Source organism: Crinia signifera, chromosome 3 (genome assembly GCF_055691185.1).
Source record: "Crinia signifera chromosome 3, ASM5569118v1, whole genome shotgun sequence".
In the NCBI taxonomy this organism is placed as follows: Eukaryota; Metazoa; Chordata; class Amphibia; order Anura; family Myobatrachidae; genus Crinia; species Crinia signifera.
The window spans coordinates 11347925-11371058 of NC_139219.1; the positions used below are offsets into that span (position 1 = coordinate 11347925).

At 43.1% G+C, this 23134-nt stretch overlaps 1 protein-coding gene across 25 annotated transcripts in view; it reads left to right on the forward strand.

The window, feature by feature from the left end:
- Positions 1–23134, forward strand: part of NRXN1 (neurexin 1) — a 1139759-nt gene that overhangs the window by 996180 nt on the left and 120445 nt on the right. For all 25 annotated transcript variants that reach the window (XM_083175246.1, XM_083175248.1, XM_083175250.1 and 22 more), the window contains one exon: positions 6224–6395. In XM_083175246.1, coding sequence (XP_083031372.1) covers positions 6224–6395 — 172 coding nt within the window. The remainder of the gene's footprint in view (positions 1–6223; positions 6396–23134) is intronic.

A 23134-nucleotide genomic window follows, 5' to 3' on the forward strand; every position in this document is an offset into this window, starting at 1 on the left:
CACTGTGTTTACCACTTTTTTTTAAGATTTGAGAACTATTTTTCCCGAACTATTTTTTTTTTTTTTCATTTTATTTTTTAAATAGTAACCATAATGACATTAGTTATTTCAAATAAGAACAGCGGTAACATTTTAGTAAAGAGGAGAAAAATGACAGATCATGTAGAGGGGTAGGGAAGACTCTACGTGCATCTATCTTATAAGGAAGATGGAAAGGTCAGTATCCAGATCTCTATTTTTTCCGAACTATTTTTTAATTTTATTTTTTAAATAGAAACCATAACGACATTTGTTATTTCAAATAAGAACAGCGGTAAAATGTTAGTAAAGAAGAGAAAATGACAGCTCATGGGAAGGGCTAGGGAAGACTCTACATCAGGGGTGTCAAAACTTTTTGCGATGAGGGCCAGATTTTGTGAGGTGAAAATGTGGGGGGCCAACCATTCAGCCTGACATTCTTTGACTCATTAATCACATCAGAATGGTCCCCCACTCTGCCCCCATTCACTGTATGTCACCCAGGCTGCCCCTCCTTCACTGTATGTCCCCATTCACTGTATATTCCCACTCTGCACCCATTCACTCTGTCCCATATAGCCTGCCCCCCTTCTCTTAATGTCCATCAGTGCCTTTCATTGTATATCCCCAAGCCTGACCCTCCTTCACTGTATGACTTCCATTCACTGTACGACCCCCATTCACTATGTACTCCACTCTGCCCCATTCACTGTATGTCCCCCAGCCTGCCCCTGCTCCCCCTTCTCTGAATGGCCATCACTGCCTCCATTCACTGTATGTCCCCCAGCCTGACCCTCCTTCACTGTATGTCCCCCACTCTGCCCCCTCCCTTCTCTGTATGTTTCCCAGCCCCTTGTGTAAGCCAGAGGAAGGAGAGGAAAAGCAGGCACTGCAAGGACAGTAGATGCTTGTGCTCCCGCTGCTGCCCTCCTCCACTCTGCATGTTACGGGAGCAAGCTTCCCCCTTGCTGCCCCCTCCCCAAACACTGCTGTCACTGTGATTATGGAGTAGGGTGATATACGATAGCAGCAGCAGGGGTAGGACGCCAAACACATCTGACTGTGGCTGCCAACACCTCCTCACTGCAGCAGACAGCGAGGTAAAGGCGTGCTCGCCGGGGCCCTACCTTTAGTGTCCTGTGCTCTGCTTCCCACAACTGATGCTCTGCCCGCTTCCAGCTGGAGGCTGCGGGCCACTTGAAATGACAGCACAGGCCGCAATTGGCCCACGGGCCTGACTTTGGGCATCCCTGCTCTACATGCATCTTATCTTCTAAAGGTGCCCATACACGGTGCGATAGCGGCACGATGTGATGCGTGCTTCAGAGGGCATCGCACAGTACAAAAAATATGTGCTGCACATACAGTAGGAGCCAGTTTCATCTTTGTTCCTTTGGCCATGGCTCACCATGGCTAGCCATGGCTATTCTATTGTTCTCAGCTGCAATAAAACACATAGAACAATAGAGTAGGGGATTAGCAGAGTAATCCAATTACTCACTTAATCCTATTATGGACATAGATGGCAGTGGCTCCCACTCTACTTTTTATAATGCCCGCGGATCCCACGCAAATCACATGCAAAATGCATGCGTTGCGATGCGATCCAGCCCATAACGGGGCGATCATCGCACCGTGTATGGGCACCTTAAGGAAGATGGTAAGGTCAGTATCCAGATCTTATAGATCAAGGAAGAGATATTATGTAGCAATACCAATGGAACTATTAAGAAAAAAAGATTTGTCAGCCCCAATATTCAACACAGGGAAGCCTAGTAAATACAAATTGTGAGGGGACAAGTTATCAAAGCTTGGACTGAGGAAAGTAAAGAGAGCATAAGTACTAACAAATCAGCTTTTATATACTAAGATGGGAGTTATAATGAAGATGGGATGTTGCCTATAACAACCAATCTATCTTCCACAAGGTGATATATGAATAAGAAGTAGATTCTGATTGGTTGCTATCTTTAACAGAACTCTAATTTTAGGAACTTACCCCTGACTGTCATTTTGGCAGCAACTTAACATAATGCATGGAAGGGAGCAATCTCATGAGAGGGTCATGGGTGTGTGACCAGTTGTATCCAAGTGGAAGCCATTAATTCTCTAATCTCTTGCACCTATAATATGCAGTAGTAACCGTATAAGTAATGAAGCTGCAATAGGAAACAAAGAGACGTTGCCGGTGCCATCGCAGAGTTCTATGCATGGGTGGTCATTGCACTAGACTCCCATGCGGGGAAGATGTACAGAAATTAGACAAAGTTGAATGCAAATTACAATCGGACCCTAATACTTTACATGCAGCTATCTTATAATGGTGCGTACTCACGGTCCAATTCCGTTTTCGATTCGACTTCTATTAGATATGGACTATTCCACCTGCTCTGAAGTTTTTTCTACTCCTTTTCAATGTCCACAATTTTCCATTTGATTTTTCATTCAATGTGCATTTGATTTGCTATTAGATCAACACTGGCTTCAGGCAGGAGATGGACATTAAATCGATTGCTGCAGTGAACACATTAGATTTGCCCTCTGTACATTAGATTCGCTAGATTTTCACTATATAGTCTTGACTGCCAAGATTATTTTTCTATTCGATTTACACTACACGGCAGCGCACATTGGAATTGAATCTGTTTCAAATGTAGAAAAAGCATTCGATGCCAATTCGATTTTCTATTCAGTTTTGCTTCTATAAGTAATGTGATGGCTTAGTAACGTGGCTCCTTCAAAACATGACAGCAGATTCTTGCCATAATGGGGAAGGCTATGTGCCCATATAATACAGATGGAACCGCTGTAATCCTTTGGCGGCGCCCCTCTGGTGAGGGCCGGCAGACAAGGACGCGCGGGCGTCTCACGCACACAAGTGCTCCAGTATCACAGAAGCTTGGCATCGTCTCTGCTTTGGGGAGACAGGTTTAAGGTGGCAATACACACAGATTTATCTGCAGATCTGTCTGGTTGGAACAAAAACATGGTTATGGATGAGAGCAAATGACAGTTGACCATTTGCTTGGAAATGCTGATGAGAAGCACCACAGCAGAGAGCAGCACCCAAGGCAGTGAAGAGGAACTGCACAGGTCTTGGAAGATGCAGGGTGCTAGAATGAACAGTTAAAAAAGGTATAAAAGGGACAGTGGAACTTAATCTAAGATATTTAGATATTGCACTAAGTCATCATTTGGGCAGAATTCAATGTCCTGTATTAAGCCATTACCATAGCACCACAGTTAAAGCATGGAATTAGTCTATTGTGTTACTGCCTACTCTTCAGTGAGAATTGTCTTATTTGTGCTATTTAGAATAATTTGTATTTGATTAGTGTATTGTATCTATACTGTATGTGTAGACTTAATCAGGGCCGTAACTAGGGGGGAGCTAGGGGGGCAGGCGCCCTGGGCGCTGGATAAGGGGGGCGCACCTGACGAACTTCAAGAACCGGAAGCCGCCACACTAGAGTGCCGGGTCGCCGTACCATCCCTCCTTCGTTCCCCCCTGGAGTCGGCATAGCTGTAGTATGGGCTGACAGTCAGCATTGATCTCCTCCCTGCGCCCTCTCCGTTCGTTCCAGAAAGTGCAAAGTGCACAGACACAGGTGGAGTCCGTTCTCCACAGCCTCCGGGACAGGACAGAATGCAGACCCTGCGCAGGAGTGCGGCCACACAGTGTCCAGGGTGGTGGAGGTTAAACCAATTTGCCGACTGGGTGGGGATTGCGTGATTGTTGGTTGTTGATTTTTTGGTGGTTTTGTGTGTGTGTGTGTGTGTGTGTGTGTGTGTGGGGAGGGGGGGGGGGGGCTCCAAGTGACTGCCTTGCCCCGGGCGCTGAAAAACCTAGTTTCGGCCCTGACTTAATATTATTATATATCAGTCTGTATTTATCCATGTAAAATCTGCCCCCCAGTGTCTGCTATCAATGTGGAACCCAGTTGATATTTGCAGTTATAACTGACAGTATTGTGCTTTCACTTTTTGTCCCAGAATCCGCAAATGGCTAACAATTTATTTTTTTTTATTTTGAAAAAAAAAAAAAACATTAACGCTTGAACATGGTGATTGGCATATTGTTCAAACATAATGATGTATTTGCCATAAGTTTGCAGTCTGACACTTTCTGCTGTGCGTTACAATTTACCCTAAGGCCAAAGTAGAGATAGGGAATTTAATATACTCATGTGATCAGCATTTATTAGTGAGCAAATCACATAGCAATATATATTTTAATGCTGACTCCTGCATACATGTACTGTAACTGTGCGATGGATTGTTAAAGCCCTTAACACACACACACACACACACATACTGTAGGGCCTTATTCAGGTTCACTCGCCCCCCTGCGTGTTCACGCAGGGAAGCGATGTTTTGCGACTGCGCATGCCTGTAGTCAGTTAAGCGCATGTGCAGCCAGTGTCTGCGAGCGGTCACTGCGAACTGAACAGTGCGGGCAGGGGGTGTGGGGTTGCAGGCTGGGGGACCCTTCCTTGGGAATGCCCAGCGTTTTATGGTCGTTCCCATGAAATGCTGGACGTTCTTATGGTAATTCCCAGATGATGCGGGTGCAGGCAGCTGATGTCAGCGTATGTCAGCTGCCGACTCGCTTCAGCTCCCTCTATTTTCTCTTTGGTGTCCTGATGAAAGTTTACATACCCCAAACTGATCTCATCTGGAGCCAGGTGTATTAAGCTTCAAAAGTCATACAGTGGAGAGTGATAAACAACCAGCCAATCAGCTCCTACCTGTCATTTTTCAAACCCAGTCTGTAACATCACAGGTAGGAGCTGATTGGCTGGCTGTTTATCACTCTCCATTTGATCAATTTTTGAAGCTTGATACATGTGGCCCCTGGTCTCAATACCCCACTATCAACTGAATCTCCATTGACAACATCACATTTCCACAAGTTCACTGTGTCTTGGTGTCATCTTTGGATCCATCCTTACTTTCACCTGCATTACCGGCATTTATGATAGCTACACCCATTGCTACTTTATACCTATATTACTGCAGATTTTGAAAACCTCCAGAATTAATTTTAGTTCCTGGCCCCCACCTCAACCTCCACCTCCCAGTGAGCTCCCGATAAGTATATATTACATCTAAGATTCACATACATTATTATAAACAAGACTACTTTACAGCTTTATGATAGAGTATCTGACCCAAGACCCCATTGAAGATAGTAGTCAAGTCGTAGCTGGACCAGTGCTGTCTAATGCTGATATAATCAATGCAAAGCATTATAACAGGAATATTTTGTGCTATATCGCAGATGGAATCAGAATGTGGCTCCTCTAGCTAGAGTATTTGGACAGTACTTTGTAGGAGTCCACTAGCTAAATTACAACTTTAGTATTAACATCTGCGAATCCTGGGGCATTGAAGTAAAGCCATTCCATGGTCAACCCAATGCATGTTGTCCTTATATGGGTTGACCCAATGAGTAATACCTAAACCAGTGTATCTGATTTGTATTTTGGTGTTGGTTCTGCCCAGTGGTGGAACTTGTGGGTGGGGAGGCCTCCCTGCACCAATGGTAGGTACGCCTTTGGTTCAGCCTACACTTGATTTGATGCTGCTCATGTGAGGTCATGTCTAGAAGTTTTTCCAGGGCTTTATTTAGTTCCCTATCCCCCACTGATTCAGCCTCACATTGTTACTAGACATTGCTTCTAATTAAATACTCCATAAGGCAGGGGTGTCTTACATAGAGACTAGACTAATTTGTTTTTAGTTTTACTTCTAGTTCTGCTTTATAAAGTCCTGTAGCCTATTATTTTTGTGTAATAAAGCCCTTACTGCATGTTAATGTTATATTGAGACCCGTTCTCCTTGAGCTTGTGTTGACTCTTTGGCATTCATTGGTTTGTGGCGTTTACAGAAAGCTTCTGAAATAGGAAAACCTCCGTCACACATGATTTTGAAGCGTTTCATGGACCATGAAAAAGGGTTTTGTTCGCTTTTGTAAATTGCAAAGACAAAGAGAAAAATACAAATTCAATCCATCAGTAAAAGTACTGTAACTGATTTAGAATATCAATTATCTATGAACAAGATGTCCCAGACTTAGGGAAATGTCAAGAGACTTGCTCTGGAAAATAAAACCCTAAGAGAAGAAAGAGCTGCTCTACGCGTTTCACATTTTTTATAAGACAAATTCTAATTAGCACAATTTTTTTCTTTTCTTTGTTTGCAGCACCAAGGAAAAATTGGAGTCAAATTTAATGTTGGAACAGATGACATCTCAATTGAAGAAGTTAATGCAATTATTAATGATGGGAAGTACCACACAGTACGTTTTACAAGAAGTGGGGGTAATGCCACCTTACAAGTTGACAGCTTACCTACAATAGAGCGTTTTCCCGCAGGTAAGACTATTTTGGTTAAATTAAGAACTTTTTTTTCTCTTTTTTAACATTATAAGCTGTTAATTATAAAGTTGGAATAAATAGATACAAAAACTATAAACCATATTGTATTATTTAAAGATAGGTAAGACAAAATGTTCATGGAAATGTACTGTATGACTTATTGCAAGTGCACTGAGGTATTTCGAGAACGTCTTATTCCGTGTTTATGAGAAATGGAAAGGATTTGACAAAAGGTTTCACTATCAAAAAGTTGGAAAACATACTTGCAAAAATAATTTCAAAGAATTTACTGATGGACAGTTGTATGTTTTCAGTTATGTTAAACGATTAAAACAATGTCAATACAGTATTTACCCAACTCTAGTTAACATACTTAGACAGAGCCTAATGATTGGAATCCAAGGGTTATATAAATAAGTAATACACTTAAAATACTTAAAACATCTGTTTAGTTTTATTCATAGTAAGTTGGATGTCAGAGAGATTGGTCGATTGTTTACAGTTATAGGCAGGAGTTAAAGTGTGTGTGTGGGGGAGAACGGGGTGGAACCAAGTTCCACCACCTGTAAGCTGTTCCAGAGGAAAGAGGAAAAAGTATGTGTCTTCAACAGGGCTTCCCAGTCGAGGAGGAGATTTATCAAACCTTTTAGAAAGAGACACAGTGTAGAAGTCGCCCATAGCAACAGAGCAGCTTTTATTTGCCATTTCATGGACTGTACTAGAAAAATTATAGAAGTTGATTGGTTGGGCAAATGGACAAATTCTCCAATGGTAGGCAGAACTACCATTGGTGCAGGGAGGCCTCCCCACCCACAAGGCTATTGCCGAGTCGGTGAAGTATGAACCCATGTCGAGGTGCGATATGGAAGCACCTCAGCTTATAACCTGGGTTTACCAACCTGGCAGTTCGACCTGGGTTATAAGAAGGGTTAAACCCCGGTTTGCCATCTGTACAATGGGTGACCTAGGTTTAGTGTGAAAGTACCTGACTCAAGTCCGATTCGGGATCACGATGTGAAAGGGGTATTAGTAATGACTGCACCTTGCACCAGCTAGTCTAGAAAATATGGACCGCTGGTAGACCTCGAGGACTCCAGTTTTTGAATATAGCAATATCATATAGTAAAAACTGACTTTTTATATTGACTTCTGAGTTTATGTAAAAAAAGAAAATCATGAAAGTTATAGAGAGATGTGCCTGGTAGTGGCCAATTGTTGGTTGTTGCTGATTTTATTTTTCACGATGCCTTAGCTTGAAGAGAGTTTCTTGTGTGTGTTCTATGTTCAGTGGTGACTGCGCTCTGCAATTATCCAACATTATGAATAGACTGCGATGAAGTTTAATATGCCATTTGTCCACTAAATGTGGCAACAGCTGTCCCAGAGACTGTCTATAGACTTCCCCAACCAGCGCTGCTTAGCAATAAGGGAATTTGGGTGCACTTGTGCCTTTGAGGCACTTAGCATTTGTTTTTACATTTCTGCAGTGCTGTTGTCATGTCTCAGCCCTGCTGTCTATCAGCCTTGGGCGGTCATCCTTCGAACTTAATCTCTTCATCCCAAGCTTCTGTTTCCCATATCCAATGACCGAGGACAGTCTGTTACCAGTATTCTAGAAAAGAACTAAACAAACAAAAAAAACCCTATTGTGTCATTTCTAAGAATAAAATATTTCAGGAAATTCATTCAAGTGGGTTCATTTCACATTGGGGTGAATTGCAGCTACAGTAATTTTTTTTTTTTTTTAATTACACTTCCATTTTTTGCTAATTTCCAGAGTTAACAATTAACATTATTTTTTTCAGTTCATGATCCACAATGAATTTCTTATTTTTCCAAAGAAACAGAATGTTTTAAAATGAAAACTAGTAACCGATATGTCAAAAGGAACAGAACAACACAACAGTATCATTAGTACCGTCGGCTGCTTGTCCCTGGACAGAAGAACACTTGAATAGTTAAATCAGGAGCCATCTAGTGGCTGGCGGTGCACACAGCACTTTAATTTCCCCCTTAGAAGTGAGGAGCATAACTATCCTTTTATTTTATAGGATTATTCATTCCTTTAAAAACAGCAGAGAAAAAAAAAACAGTGAGAGTGACAGCCAGTTTTTGGTAAAATATGGTCTCGAACACCCATGACACCAGGGATGGGCAGTGTAGTACACAACAGCAGGAAAAGACAAAAGGATGGCTGCAACTCAGAATCGGTCCTTGTGATGGGGGATCTTAAGGTGGCCATACACACGCAGATTTATCTTCAGATCTGGCTGGTTGAAACAAAAACATGGTTATGGATGAGAGCAAATGACAGTTGACCATTTGCTTGGAAATGCTGGAGAACTGACAAACGGTCTCTCATCCATAACCATGTTTTTGTTCCAACCAGCCAGATCTGAAGATAAATCTTACTAGTGTATGGGCACCTTAACTCCTTAAACAGACCCCTCCCCTTAACAGACCACGCCTCCATGAAAGCTGCTTCCAGACATTTCCCAGGCTGGTATTCCATCCCACTCCACCTCTGTACAGTAGTAAAGCAAGTGTAATAAACAATTTTGATTCCCTACTGTCTAATAATTATCTAGTAATACTGCCAGATTTAGCAAACTTCTAATACAGGAGAGTAACCCTCAAAATAAAAGTTCTGTAGATTTTAAGGGGAAACGGTCACTAGGTAGACAGCATAATGGTCGACAAGCATTAGGTGGACACCATTAGGACGACATGCATTTAGGTCAACATGCATTTAGGTCGACATGCAGGAATGTCAACATGACTGTAGGTCAACATGGCTTAGGTCGGGAAAAGCATTAGGTTAAAATGGGGAAGGTCGATAGTCAAAAAGTCGACATGGAGTTTTTCACATTTGCATGTGCCGACAGGTGGTAATTCATGCCCTACCATCCACTAGGGCGTGGTGGGAGAATAAAATAGTGTGCCGAGCGTAGTGAGGCACCGCGCCCAAAGCATGGAGAGCGCAGCGAGCACTGCGAGGGGACGTGGTGCTACGTTTCAGTGTCCATGTCGACTGTCTAGAAATTCGAGACAAAACAAATGTGAAAAACCCCATATCGACCTTTTGACTGTCGACCTTCCCCATGTTGACCTAAAGATTGTCGACCTAATTACCCTATTGACATGTCGACCTTCCTGCAAGTCAACCTTCCTGCATGTCGACCTTAATGCATGGTGACCTAATGGTGTCGACCATTCTGCTGTCTACCCAATGATCCATACCCATTTTAAATATATTAATCGTGTGAACATTTTCAATTAGATTAAAAAATTCACTCTTTACTCTGAACATGAGAACAAATTAAATTAGACTTAAAACCTTTTGCAAGTATCCATAGTTACCAATATTTGTATAAATTTTATCTTAAATTATCAAAAATCTCCTACATCTAAAACCAAAACCCTAAATAATTCACGTCGATAAACTACACACTGTGTATGTGGGGTTCCGACAAGTTTCTGCGCTTTCACGATTTCAAATGATTAATTTTAAGCAATGTGCATATTAATGCAATATGGCTTACTACAAAATGTTTTTTGAGTCTCTCCGAGAACTTTCAGAATTAAATTGCACAGCAATGACACATACTGTAAGTGTGTAATAACACTTAATCCTGTACACTTGTGCCAATGTTCTGGAGCCGCTGTGGCGCGCGAACCCAGCATGCGGTAGGATAATCATAATGTCTTAACGAAAAAGAATAAATAAAAGTACATTTTTACTTCTCCTACTTCAGCTGTTTTTGTGCAACTTAAAACAGAATTGACACAAAAAAATGGAAAAAAATTGAACGTGTTCTTTTTAACATAAATCACTGTGGCATGTTACAAGAAGAATAACTCTAATTGCAATTGCCCTTGGCCTCCAAGTGCTATAAATAATATATAATTATGCAAAGTCTTCACAGTGACACATGACTTCCTTGGCAACCACAGTCGCATGTTACATATTGTGAGCAGAGAGGCTTTGAAATGTACTTCTGAGCTTATTCTCTCCCATTTCTACCTTTAAATGACATGCTAAGAGCCTGGGCTACTACTAGCTTTACCTTTTTTTGTGCTTCATATACATTTTGAAAAGGAGATAAGGATTTCTTAGAAGGCAGCTAAGAAAAATCAGATACATGCTAAAAATCTATGTGTAGTACACTTCCGTGATTTTGCAGGAGGGGAAGAAGAAATGTTAGATTCCCCATGTGTTCTTGGAATAAGGTAAATAAGAATAGATTGCCTCATTTGTGGCTCGATGCCAGAGGAATTGCAATATTGAGCCATTTTTTCTAATTTTTAACAGTTCTTTTATCACTCGCATAAACAAAGATTGACTTAAAAAACATTTGTTCAAATTGAAGTTAAGCTTGATCATTTGTTTTACATAATTAATTCTTCAAAAATATTATTTCAAACAAACTAATTCATTTCACAAATTCATTTATTCAGGAAATAAAAATACTCAAGTTTGAAGAAGTTCCACATTTGATAAAAAGTTTTTTTTTTTTATTTTAATCTCAAGAAGATTGTGACTATCCATATCATTGCTTTAAGTTGGCTAAACACAAGTCGGGAATAATACTCAACCTTTTTACCATTCAACTTGTTAAGATCTGGCCATTAGGATCCCTTCAGCTGATTGTTCTGATTATTTGTTAGCTCTATTGCAGCCTGCTAGTGTGTTTTAATTCATACAAAGCCATAATTAGGAGTGTCTGTGAGTAGTGCAGTCACCCAGGGTGTAGGACTCTTGGGGTGACACTGGAACTACCCCACGGCCTCTGCATTTGGTTTTGCAGGTGGTATGGTAAACTTCAGCTAGCTCTGCTGTTATGTAGCTCCACAAAGCACCCTACACTCTGAAGAATTCCCTGACAGTGCTGTACTTCATGGTGCTGGTGAACCCCACCTCATCTACTCATCCCCTCGATGGGATACCACAATGATGTCACTTTTCCGCCACAGGTCTCAGGTCTAATGGCCTCCAAACATGGTGCGATCCGATGCGATGCGTGCTCCCGCGGGCATCGCATTGCACAGTACAAAAAGTATGTGCTGCACATACTTTTTGTACTGCCCGCGGATCGCATCGCATTGCATCGCACACAAATCGCATGCAAAACACACGCGTGTGATCCGATGAGATGCATTTTAGTACAAAACGCACTGGTGCTATCACACCGTGTATGGGCACCTTGACACTGATTCATACCTCACAACCATTTCATTTTAGAGAAGTAGGGGGAAATTTACTAAAGGAAATTTGTAAAAAAGTAGGTGTATTTGTATCCAGAAATACACTTATTTTTGACATTTACTATCCTGAAAATACGGCAATTCGTATTCGTATTCATGTGCTATCAATACGACTATGAATTGCCGTATTTTCGGGATAGTAAATGTCAAAAATAAGTGTATTTCTGGATACAAATACACCTATTTTTTACAAATTTCCTTTAGTAAATTTCCCCTGTAGTGCCTACTTTAGAGGATATGTCATGGAGCAGTGGTGAATCGGTGCTGTATGCTGGATCAAGGTCCGCCTAGCACGTCAGCCCCCTTTATGATGTAACCATTTCTCTTCATTATGTGGCAATACCCCTCTCACTCTGGACGCCTCTAATATTAGGAGATATGTTAATGGATGATAATGAAAAGAGAGGCTGCATCCATCTTCAAAAGAACATTATTGGAGATGGCACTAATTCTCAGCCCAGTGGCAGGACCTGTGGCTGGTGAGCCCAGGTGCAAAAATAGAATTTGGACTCCCCTGCTCCACCCCAACCCAAGTTCATAGAATGCAACACAGCAGTGGGTGTCAGGGAGAGGCAGAGGGAGACACAGTTTGACAGGGTAAAGCTGTAAGTGACAGGAAAGGGCGACAGGGACAGCAGTGGGACCCGGTGCACTGCACCTTCTCCAACAATGGTAGTTCCTCCTCTTTTCTCAGCCCACACAGTCTATATCAGGACAAGTGCCCAACTGCACTCTAGAACCTACATACATTTTGGGTACTTATGTAGTATCTGGGCGCCCGATATTTTGATTGTATGCCTTAAGTTAAGGCATGCAATCAGATGCGATGCGATGCGATATCGCATCGTATACGACCATCGCATGCGATGCGATGCGATGACCCGATTTTTCCATAGGATTCAATGTTAAAATGGACTGAGCCCATTTTAACATGGAATTCAATGGGAAAAAGGGGTCCTTTTCATACCCCTACTATCCAAGTGGGCATGGAGTTGGATATAAACCTGTGGCGAGCGTAGCGAGCCACCGAGCCCGAAGCGTGGCGAGCGTAGCAAACCCCGCGAGGGGACACAGAATACCGTCCCCTTGCGGGGCTCGCTTCGCTCGCCACGCTTCGCTCGACACGCTTCGGGCTCGGTGGCTCGCTACGCTCGCCACAGGTTTATATCCAACTCCATGCCCACTTGGATAGTAGGGGTATGAAAAGGACCCCTTTTTCCCATTGAATTCTATGTTAAAATGGACTCAGACCATTTTAACATTGAATCCTATGGAAAAATCGGGTCCATCGCATCGCATCCGATTTGGTCGCATGCAATGCGATGCGATGTGCCCGATCCGACACGATTTCTAAATCGGGCGCACAGATACTACATAAGTACCACATTTTGCAATAACTTGCTAAAGATTTAACAATTGCACTGCAAGACAGTTAATAATGTACAACAAGTACATAAATGTAAATGTTGGACCAACCAATCTCCTCCTTTCATTGTTCAAAAAACATGACAGTTCACAGCTGGTTGGTTGGAGCCAGGGGATTAACTACAATAGGTGCAGGGGGTGCAGCTGCTATGGGGCCCAGAGCTGAGAGGGGCCACCTTCCCTGTCACAGGTATATTTGTTATACACAGGGGTGTAGTTACCATAGGTGCAGGGAGTGCAGCTGCTATGGGGCCAGAGCTGAGAGGGGCCACCTTCCCTGTCACAGTTACATGTGTTATATACAGGGTGTAGCTACCATAGATGCAGGGGGTGCAGCTGCTATGGGCCCAGAGCTGAGAGGGGCCACCTTCCCTGTCACAGTTACATGTGTTATATACAGGGGTGTAGCTACCATAGGTGCAGGGAGTGCAGCTGCTATGGGACCCAGAGCTGAGAGGGGCCACCTTCCCTGTGACAGTTACCTGTGTTATATACATGGTGTAGCTACCATAGGTGCAGGGAGTGCAGCTGCTATGGGGCCCAGAGCTGAGAGGGGCCACCTTCCCTGTCACAGTCACTTGTGTTATATGCAGGGTGTAGCTACCATAGGTGCAGGGAGTGTAGCTGCTATGGGGCCAGAGCTGAGAGGGGCCACCTTCCCTGTCACAGGTATATACGTTATATACAGGGGTGTAGCTACCATAGGTGCAGGGAGTGCAGCTGCTATGGTGCCCAGAGCTGAGAGGGGCCACCTTCCCTGTCATAGTTACATGTGTTATATACATGGTGTAGCTACCATAGGTGCAGGGAGTGCAGCTGCTATGGGGCCCAGAGCTGAGAGGGGCCACCTTCCCTGTCACAGTCACTTGTGTTATATGCAGGGTGTAGCTACCATAGGTGCAGGGAGTGCAGCTGCTATGGGGCCAGAGCTGAGAGGGGCCACCTTCACTGTCACAGGTATATACGTTATATACAGGGGTGTAGCTACCATAGGTGCAGGGAGTGCAGCTGCTATAGGGCCCAGAGCTGAGAGGGGCCACCTTCCCTGTCACAGTTACATGTGTTATATACAGGGGTGTAACTACCATAGGTGCAGGGAGTACAGCTGCTATGGGGCCCAGAGCTGAGAGCGGCCACCTTCCCTGTCACAGTTACATGTGTTATATACATGGTGTAGCTACCATAGGTGCAGGGTGTGTAGCTGCTATGGGGCCCAGAGCTGAGAGGGGCCACCTTCCCTGTCATAGTTACATGTGTTATATACATGGTGTAGCTACCATAGGTGCAGGGAGTGCAGCTGCTATGGGGCCCAGAGCTGAGAGGGGCCACCTTCCCTGTGACAGTTACCTGTGTTATATACATGGTGTAGCTACCATAGGTGCAGGGAGTGCAGCTGCTATGGGGCCCAGAGCTGAGAGGGGCCACCTTCCCTGTCACAGTCACTTGTGTTATATGCAGGGTGTAGCTACCATAGGTGCAGGGAGTGCAGCTGCTATGGGGCCAGAGCTGAGAGGGGCCACCTTCCCTGTCACAGGTATATACGTTATATACAGGGGTGTAGCTACCATAGGTGCAGGGAGTGCAGCTGCTATGGGGCCCAGAGCTGAGAGGGGCCACCTTCCCTGTCATAGTTACATGTGTTATATACATGGTGTAGCTACCATAGGTGCAGGGAGTGCAGCTGCTATGGGGCCCAGAGCTGAGAGGGGCCACCTTCCCTGTCACAGTCACTTGTGTTATATGCAGGGTGTAGCTACCATAGGTGCAGGGAGTGCAGCTGCTATGGGGCCAGAGCTGAGAGGGGCCACCTTCCCTGTCACAGGTATATACGTTATATACAGGGGTGTAGCTACCATAGGTGCAGGGAGTGCAGCTGCTATGGGGCCCAGAGCTGAGAGGGGCCACCTTCCCTGTCACAGTTACATGTGTTATATACAGGGGTGTAACCACCATAGGTGCAGGGAGTACAGCTGCTATGGGGCCCAGAGCTGAGAGCTGCCACCTTCCCTGTCACAGTTACATGTGTTATATACAGGGGTGTAACTACCATAGGTGCAGGGAGTGCAGCTGCTATGGGGCCCAGAGCTGAGAGGGGCCACCTTCCCTGTCACAGTTAAATATGTTATACCTGTATAAAGGGGTGTAGCTACCATAGGTGTAGGGAGTGCAGCTGCTATGGGGCCAGAGCTGAGAGGGGCCACCTTCCCTATCACAGGTATATACGTTATATACAGGGGTGTAGCTACCATAGGTGCAGGGAGTGCAGCTGCTATGGGGCCCAGAGCTGAGAGGGGCCACCTTCCCTGTCATAGTTACATGTGTTATATACATGGTGTAGCTACCATAGGTGCAGGGAGTGCAGCTGCTATGGGGCCCAGAGCTGAGAGGGGCCACCTTCCCTGTCACAGTCACTTGTGTTATATGCAGGGTGTAGCTACCATAGGTGCAGGGAGTGCAGCTGCTATGGGGCCAGAGCTGAGAGGGGCCACCTTCCCTGTCACAGGTATATACGTTATATACAGGGGTGTAGCTACCATAGGTGCAGGGAGTGCAGCTGCTATGGGGCCCAGAGCTGAGAGGGGCCACCTTCCCTGTCACAGTTACATGTGTTATATACAGGGGTGTAACTACCATAGGTGCAGGGAGTACAGCTGCTATGGGGCCCAGAGCTGAGAGCGGCCACCTTCCCTGTCACAGTTACATGTGTTATATACAGGGGTGTAACTACCATAGGTGCAGGGAGTGCAGCTGCTATGGGGCCCAGAGCTGAGAGGGGCCACCTTCCCTGTCACAGTTAAATATGTTATACCTGTATAAAGGGGTGTAGCTACCATAGGTGTAGGGAGTGCAGCTGCTATGGGGCCCAGAGCTGAGAGGGGCCAGCTTCCCTGTCACAGTTGCATGTGTTATATACAGGGGTGTAGCTACCATAAGTGCAGGGAGTGCAGCTGCTATGGGGCCCAGAGCTGAGTGGGGCCACCTTCCCTGTCACAGTTACATGTGTTATATATAGGGTGTAACTACCATAGGTGCAGGGAGTGCAGCTGCTATAGGGCCCAGAGCTGAGAGAAGACACCTTCCCTGTCACAGTTACATGTGTTATATACAGGTGTGTAACTAGCATAGGTGCAGGGGGTGCTGCTGCTATGGGGCCCAGAGCTGAGAGGGGCCACCTTCCCTGTCACAGTTTCATGTGTTATATACTGGGTGTAACTACCATAGGTGCAGGGAGTGCAGCTGCTATGGGGCCCAGAGCTGAGATGGGCCACCTTCCCTGTCACAGTTACATGTGTTATATACAGTACAGTGGTGTAGCTACCATAGGTGCAGTGAGTGCAGCTGCTATGGGGACAAGAGCTGAGAGTGGCCAACTTCTCTGCCAAAGTAATATGTTATATGCAATTTCACCATTTGGTCATACATAGGGGCCCTTACAAACATTCACTATGGGGCATGATTGGAGCACCAATTAATATAAGTAACGAGTAATAACAAGGATCCTGCACTTCCACAGTGAGGGGTTGGGCTACTGTATATTATGTGATTTGCAGCAAATATAAACATTTAACTGCCTACACTGTTCAGTCACATGAGCTGTCCTTTGCAGTGAATTTTAAGGGCACTAATATACCCTAGGCCAGGCCCCGCAAACCAACCCACACACGTGACTCAATGACATCACAAAGGGCAAGGAAACTGGGTGGCTCTCTGGTGGTTACCCCACATGTACGGTACTGTTCCAGGCATATTCTAGCACAATAGCGCAGAATGCAGTACATGGAAATGACAATGAGTATTGAAAGGAAAGAACAAATGGTTTCTAATGTCAGATTTGAAAAGACAAAGTCTCCAGCAATGTAATAACTAAATTACAGTAATTAACATTTTAATTTTTTGCTGTTAATTAGGTCATGTTCAATATAATAGGTACTTCCATAATGAACTAATTAATATGGCCCTAATTAACAAATTAATTAATTTACTATGAATGATGTCCCCTTAATATTTGATATTTTATTACGCATTTAATAAAAATTCTATTATTATTTTATTTATTATTAAATTGCTTCCAATAATAAATTCGGAAATTAATTGACCCCAATAAATATTAGAGCTCTGCGTGTTTCGGATTTACTCGGATCTCAAAGCGGGATCTTATTGGCTATCAGCTGTCACATGTTTTTGGATTGCCAGTTTATGCTAATCTTATGGTAAGAACTGAGTCAGTCCGAACCCACACATCTCTAATAAATATTGCTATACATTGGTTTGGTCCCCCTAAAGCAGTGGTTCCCAAACTTTTTTGAATCACGGCACCCTAGAGTATCAGAGTATTTTTCAGGGCACCCCTAGGCCAAAAGTTTGTTACCAAGAATAAAAAATAATAATAATTAAATTAAATAAGTTGTGCTTAAATGTTATCCTTAGGTCCAGTTATGTGGTGAGGAACATGATTCACTTCTGTTTATCCACATATTTTATAACTGAAAGCCACTGATTTTGCCCATTACATTGACCATAAACAATTTGAATTGGTTCTGAACCACCAACCTGATGCACCCCTGCATGTGCTCCGAGGCACCCCAGGGAGCCACGGCACACAGTTTGGGAACCACTGCCCTAAAGTATTAATTATTGCCGCTGTAACACATGTCGAACTTCGCTCTGTATTATGCCCTGGCTAGGGGGCTATCTTAAGCAGATAATAACGTGGGCAAATCTTGCCCGTCATTAGATCTCTGTGGTTTGTCCATACTGTATTTTTGTTCTGTGTGGTTATTTATAAACTTCCAACGTATTACGTTCTACAATTTGTCAGGGCCTGATTCTGAGGAGGTATCAAAGTAAAAAATGAGAAATCATGTTGTGTAAATAGTACATTTATGTATGTTTGTATGTATGTATGCAGGGTAAATATTTGCTGCTGTTGCATGTAGCCCGCTAATACTGGGCAATGTTATTTTTTACACAGCAATTTAGATTTGAGTTCGGACATGTTCGGACATGTTCCTCCAAAATCTTATTCTCTCTGCACATTCTGCATCTGCCCCACCTGCGGTGCAACAATGTTTGCCCAGGTGCACAGTAAAGCTGGGTACACACTTAGCATTCATTCGAGTTACAAACAATATATTGGTAGGCAGAGATGGACTGGCCTACAGGGGTATAGAGGGTTCTGCTTCCCGAGGGCCCCACCCCTTTCTCTAATGTCAGGTTCCATACCTTGCATTCAAAGCATACATTGTTACTCTATTAAAGTGTTAGTGCCGTGAGTGCCGTGTTCTCTAATGGTTATCCAAGCCTCTGTGGGGACTAGTCTTATGCCCCGTACAAACGCTGCGATTAGGGTTAGGTTTCGATTTGATTTTTACTATACAGTCAAAGTCGAATCGAAATTGAATAGACATCGAACCGTTTTTCGCCACATTTGATGCAGATTTGATCCTGATGAGCGGCCCCACGACATTGAAATCGAATGGAAAGGTGGACTGTGCAGGCAAGACTATATAGTAGAGATCTTTACTACACAGTCCAAATTGAATGTGTACACTGTGCAGTGCGATTCGATCCCGATCGAATCGGGATTGAGTAGAAAATTGCACGGTGTCTACGGGGCTTAACTCTGTGGTAACTCTCCACACCCTTTAAGTATGTTCTTCTACCCCTGCATTCCCCTGGTGATCCCTTCATACTCTGATCCAACAATGTTCAGGTCTTTATACCCAATATGTGTGTAAACGAAATTGTTCACAGACATAAAAAGTCAGTTCTTTAGCACAGGAAATGTTGATATGTCATGCAGATATATTGGCATGTCTACAAGTATGGCTGACCCGCCGACCATCCCATATGTAGGCCGCAGGAACCATAGACAGTTGTAATATCTGGCCAGACATATTGAGTGGTAGTTGATGTGTATGCTTACCAAATCATAAAGTCTCTCGGCCGATTCGGTGGTTGGCGGATCCTAGTGAACACCCACTTTTGCTTCAGTCCTGTTCGAGTTCGAGTTTTTCAAAAAGGCCAAGATGACAAAAATAGTGTATAGTAGTAGATCAGTATTTTGTATGGGTGCTGGATTTGTTTGAAGACGTGGAACAAATCTAAACAATAAGCCCGCTTAAAGGGTATTAATGGCCTTTACGCTTTACACTCCGAATTAATTGCATCTCATCTTGTTTTTCATGACATAAAACATTTTTTCTTGTTTCTTGGTGTTATTTTGTAATACTTTTCATCAGTTTATAATAAGTAGATGTATTGTAGGATTAGATAACAGCCGTGTTCTACTGCTGCTTCATCGAAGTTAACAGCTTCTCCAGTTTTGCTTGAATGTCCTTTCATCTTTTATTTAACGATGATGAATATTTGTGATTTAAGTAATACTGCGGCATCTTCCACACCATTTGCTCAGATGAATACACATCATGGGAAAACCTACAGTATGTCATTTTAATTGCTTATATTAGTTGTCACCATTCACTGTACCATCAGAAGTTTTGTTGTAGACCATTACTCCTTATCTGTTGTCTCTAACATATGATTAAATATAAAGATTACAAACACTCGGAAGAAAGAAACAAAAAACATAAAAACTAGCGAATCAATTTAATTATTTTATGTAGTTCATATATTCTGTATGGGTAGCGGTGTCATGAACCCCATATACTGTGCCTGCCCCTATAAATAATCTACAGGGTCAATCCAATTAGCTGCAAAGGGCATGAGTTGATTTTGCAATGGTGTAGAAATGCTGGCAACGGCACCGAACTCGATATCACTCATCCTGGACTTGTGAAAGTTTGCACAAGGACCACAAAGCTGAGAACAAAGTTCTTCAAGTCCGGTAATACCATAAGTGAGGTATACAACCATACTTGCCACAAGTGAACTCACGGCTAATTGGATTAAGAACTATGAGTAGGCCACTTCTTCTTGTGAAGTGGGCGACACAGCTATATGCAGGGCAATAATAAATTCCATTATCATATAGCTCCCACTGCAAATATTGCCACGGAATGGTGGTGGAAATCGTAGGCAAGCCTGTTTATTTTGTTCATTTGCTGATAGTATATTTTTTTAAATTGAATACAAAATTTCAACAATCGTTATGTATGACAGATATGTTTGGTCTACATTTGCTATTTGTTATGCCCAGGGAATGACTATATGCCATGGTGACTCCACCATTGCCGGGTAGCCACAAATCATGGCATTGTAAAATGTGGAACGAGGCCATATATATATTTATATAGATAGATAGATAGATAGATAGATAGATAGATAGATAGATAGATAGATAGATAGATATTATTTATATAGTTTGAGTCTCCCATATATGGAAATCTGATACACAAAATATGAAAAAATCCAAAGTTTGCTTTAATGTGACTGAGACGGAGACACCATTGCTTGCTGGGTATCCAGTCATTTATATTTACAGTATCTAGGTTGACAGTCAAAAGGTCGACAACTATTAGTCGATATGGTCAAAAGGTCAACAGTCAAAGGTTTAAATGACAAAGGTCGACATGAGAAGTTATCTCTTCTTTCTTAACTTCCGTTACCTAAGAACAGCTTCAGGACTCCCCCAAACCTCCATAGTTTTTGATTCTCCGTCTGGTCCTACAGTAGATACTCAGTGAATGATTCAATGTTGTTGTCTGGGCTTCTACTGGACGTCTAATCTTCAGCAGTGGCTCCAAGTCACTGGGTTTAAGGCGGAATTAATTGCTTGTGTCCCAGGTGATAAAGTTATTCTTCTTATATTTAGCTCCATTTTCCCTCGCTTTTAACAACACTTTCACTTTAACCTGCATAGAATCTAGAATCGCGTGCAGTACAGGAAGACCAGCCACGTCTCTGTGCAGACACCCCCTCCATAGTCCTGGACTACTCAGTGCTCCATCCCTCCTAGCGACACACACTTTTTTTTTACTATACTCGCATGCATAGAGGGGATGCAGTAGACTTATACGCTATCATTGACAACAAAAACCCTTTTGACCATGTCGACTTTTTGAATCTCTAAATTTTGTCCATTTTGACCTTTTCTCTGTCGACCAATAGTTGTCGACCTTTTGGCTGTTGACAGACATCGTATATCTAATAAACCATAACCTGGTTTTTGATGGTTCAATACCTTTATTTAATGCAGAAAAAAAGCAAAATATTGTATAAAATGACCTGCAGGTTACTGCTACTACTGTTTCTGCTGTAATGTATATGAAACGTAAATGGATTTCATGTTTTGAATTTTGGCCCATGCCCAAGATATCTCATTATGATATGCAAATATTCCAATATATGGCCAAATCCGAAATCCAAAATGCTTCTGGTCCCAAGTGTTTGGGAAATGCGGAATGCAACCTCTTTGGCTTTCTACATACTGTAGATAAAGATTACTTGCGGATTATAAAAAAATAAATAGCAGAAGATTTGAATTAACTAAAGAAAAATATGTTTTTCAAACCAACGTCATCAAATACATTGATAGAATAGCATTTTAACAGAATACACATCCAATCATTGGCGCTTGTCCTACAAAATCTTATTGATTTTCACATCTCACAACATGTCATTTGCAGCTGTGAATTGTGTACTTTGGTCTCATTTCGGAGATACAGGAGCTTTAGCGCTGGAGCCTTGCTCAATACTTTGTGATCCATTAAAATGTCTTAAAAATAGATGAGGACGTACCAGAGTTTTGCTGCTTTAATAGACAGTACAGACTTGTCCCTTCCATGTGGGTAAACATTATAGTCATATAAACAGGGTAATGATGATGAGGAGAAGGAAAATACTAAATACGGAATAAAGCATAAAGTAAAAAGTTAAAAAAACGTTATTATGACATAGCATTAGCTTATAATAATAATGTTTATCGCGGCCAGTGCAATAGTTTTAATTTGCCAGTTTTGTTCTTAGAGCGAGATTTTACTTTTCTTACTAAGATCATTTGCATGAATGAGAAACAGCATTTATATTACTACGTTACTACAGTACTAATGTTACTCATACAGGGAGATCTGCAGTAACCGTATGCTAAGTATGTTTCCCACAGACAGTGCCTGATTAGGCTGCAGACTAAAGGCCCCCATACACTAGTGAGATTAGGTCCGATTTGACCCGATTCCGATGGATCAGGCCAATAAATTGGACTATCTCATGTTTTGAAATCCCGTCCAACCCGATTCGCGGTCCAATGCACATCATATCTGAGTCAGGAGGTCGGACAGGCTTTACACATGATAAATCTTATGTGCAGCCCGGAGCCAGATAGGGGGATGCTGGGGGCAAAGAGTGGACATGGGTGGGGGGAGTTAGACAGCGGTGTTTGTGGGGAGCCAGACAGGGAAGTCAGGAGCTGGGAGATGAGGTGCAAAAAAAAAACAACATACAAATGAATGGGAGACCACTGAATCAGCGGCCTCTGATTCATTTGTATGGGTAACTTCTTTTCTACAGCTTGTCTCCTGGATCCCGGCTCCCCTACCTGGCTCTCCGCGAACCCCACTGCCCAGTTTTTACTGCTACCACTGTTTTTGCTATAGCCGCTACTGCTTCTACTACTACCAGTGTTATTGCTATAGCCACTACTGCTACCGCTGTTATTGATATAGCCACTACTGCTTCTACTACTACCACTGTTATTGCTATAGCCACAACTGCTACCACTGTTATTGCTATAGCCACTACTGCTTCTACTGCTGCCGCTGTTATTGCTATAGCCACTACTGCTTCTACTGCTACCGCTGTTATTGCTATAGCCACTACTGCTTCTACTACTACCACTGTTATTGCTATAGCCACTACTGCTTCTACTACTACCACTGTTATTGCTATAGCCACTACTGCTACCGCTGTTATTGCTATAGCCACTACTGCTTCTACTGCTGCCGCTGTTATTGCTATAGCCACTACTGCTTCTACTGCTACCGCTGTTATTGCTATAGCCACTACTGCTTCTACTACTACCACTGTTATTGCTATAGCCACTACTGCTTCTACTACTGCTTCTACTGCTACCGCTGTTATTGCTATAG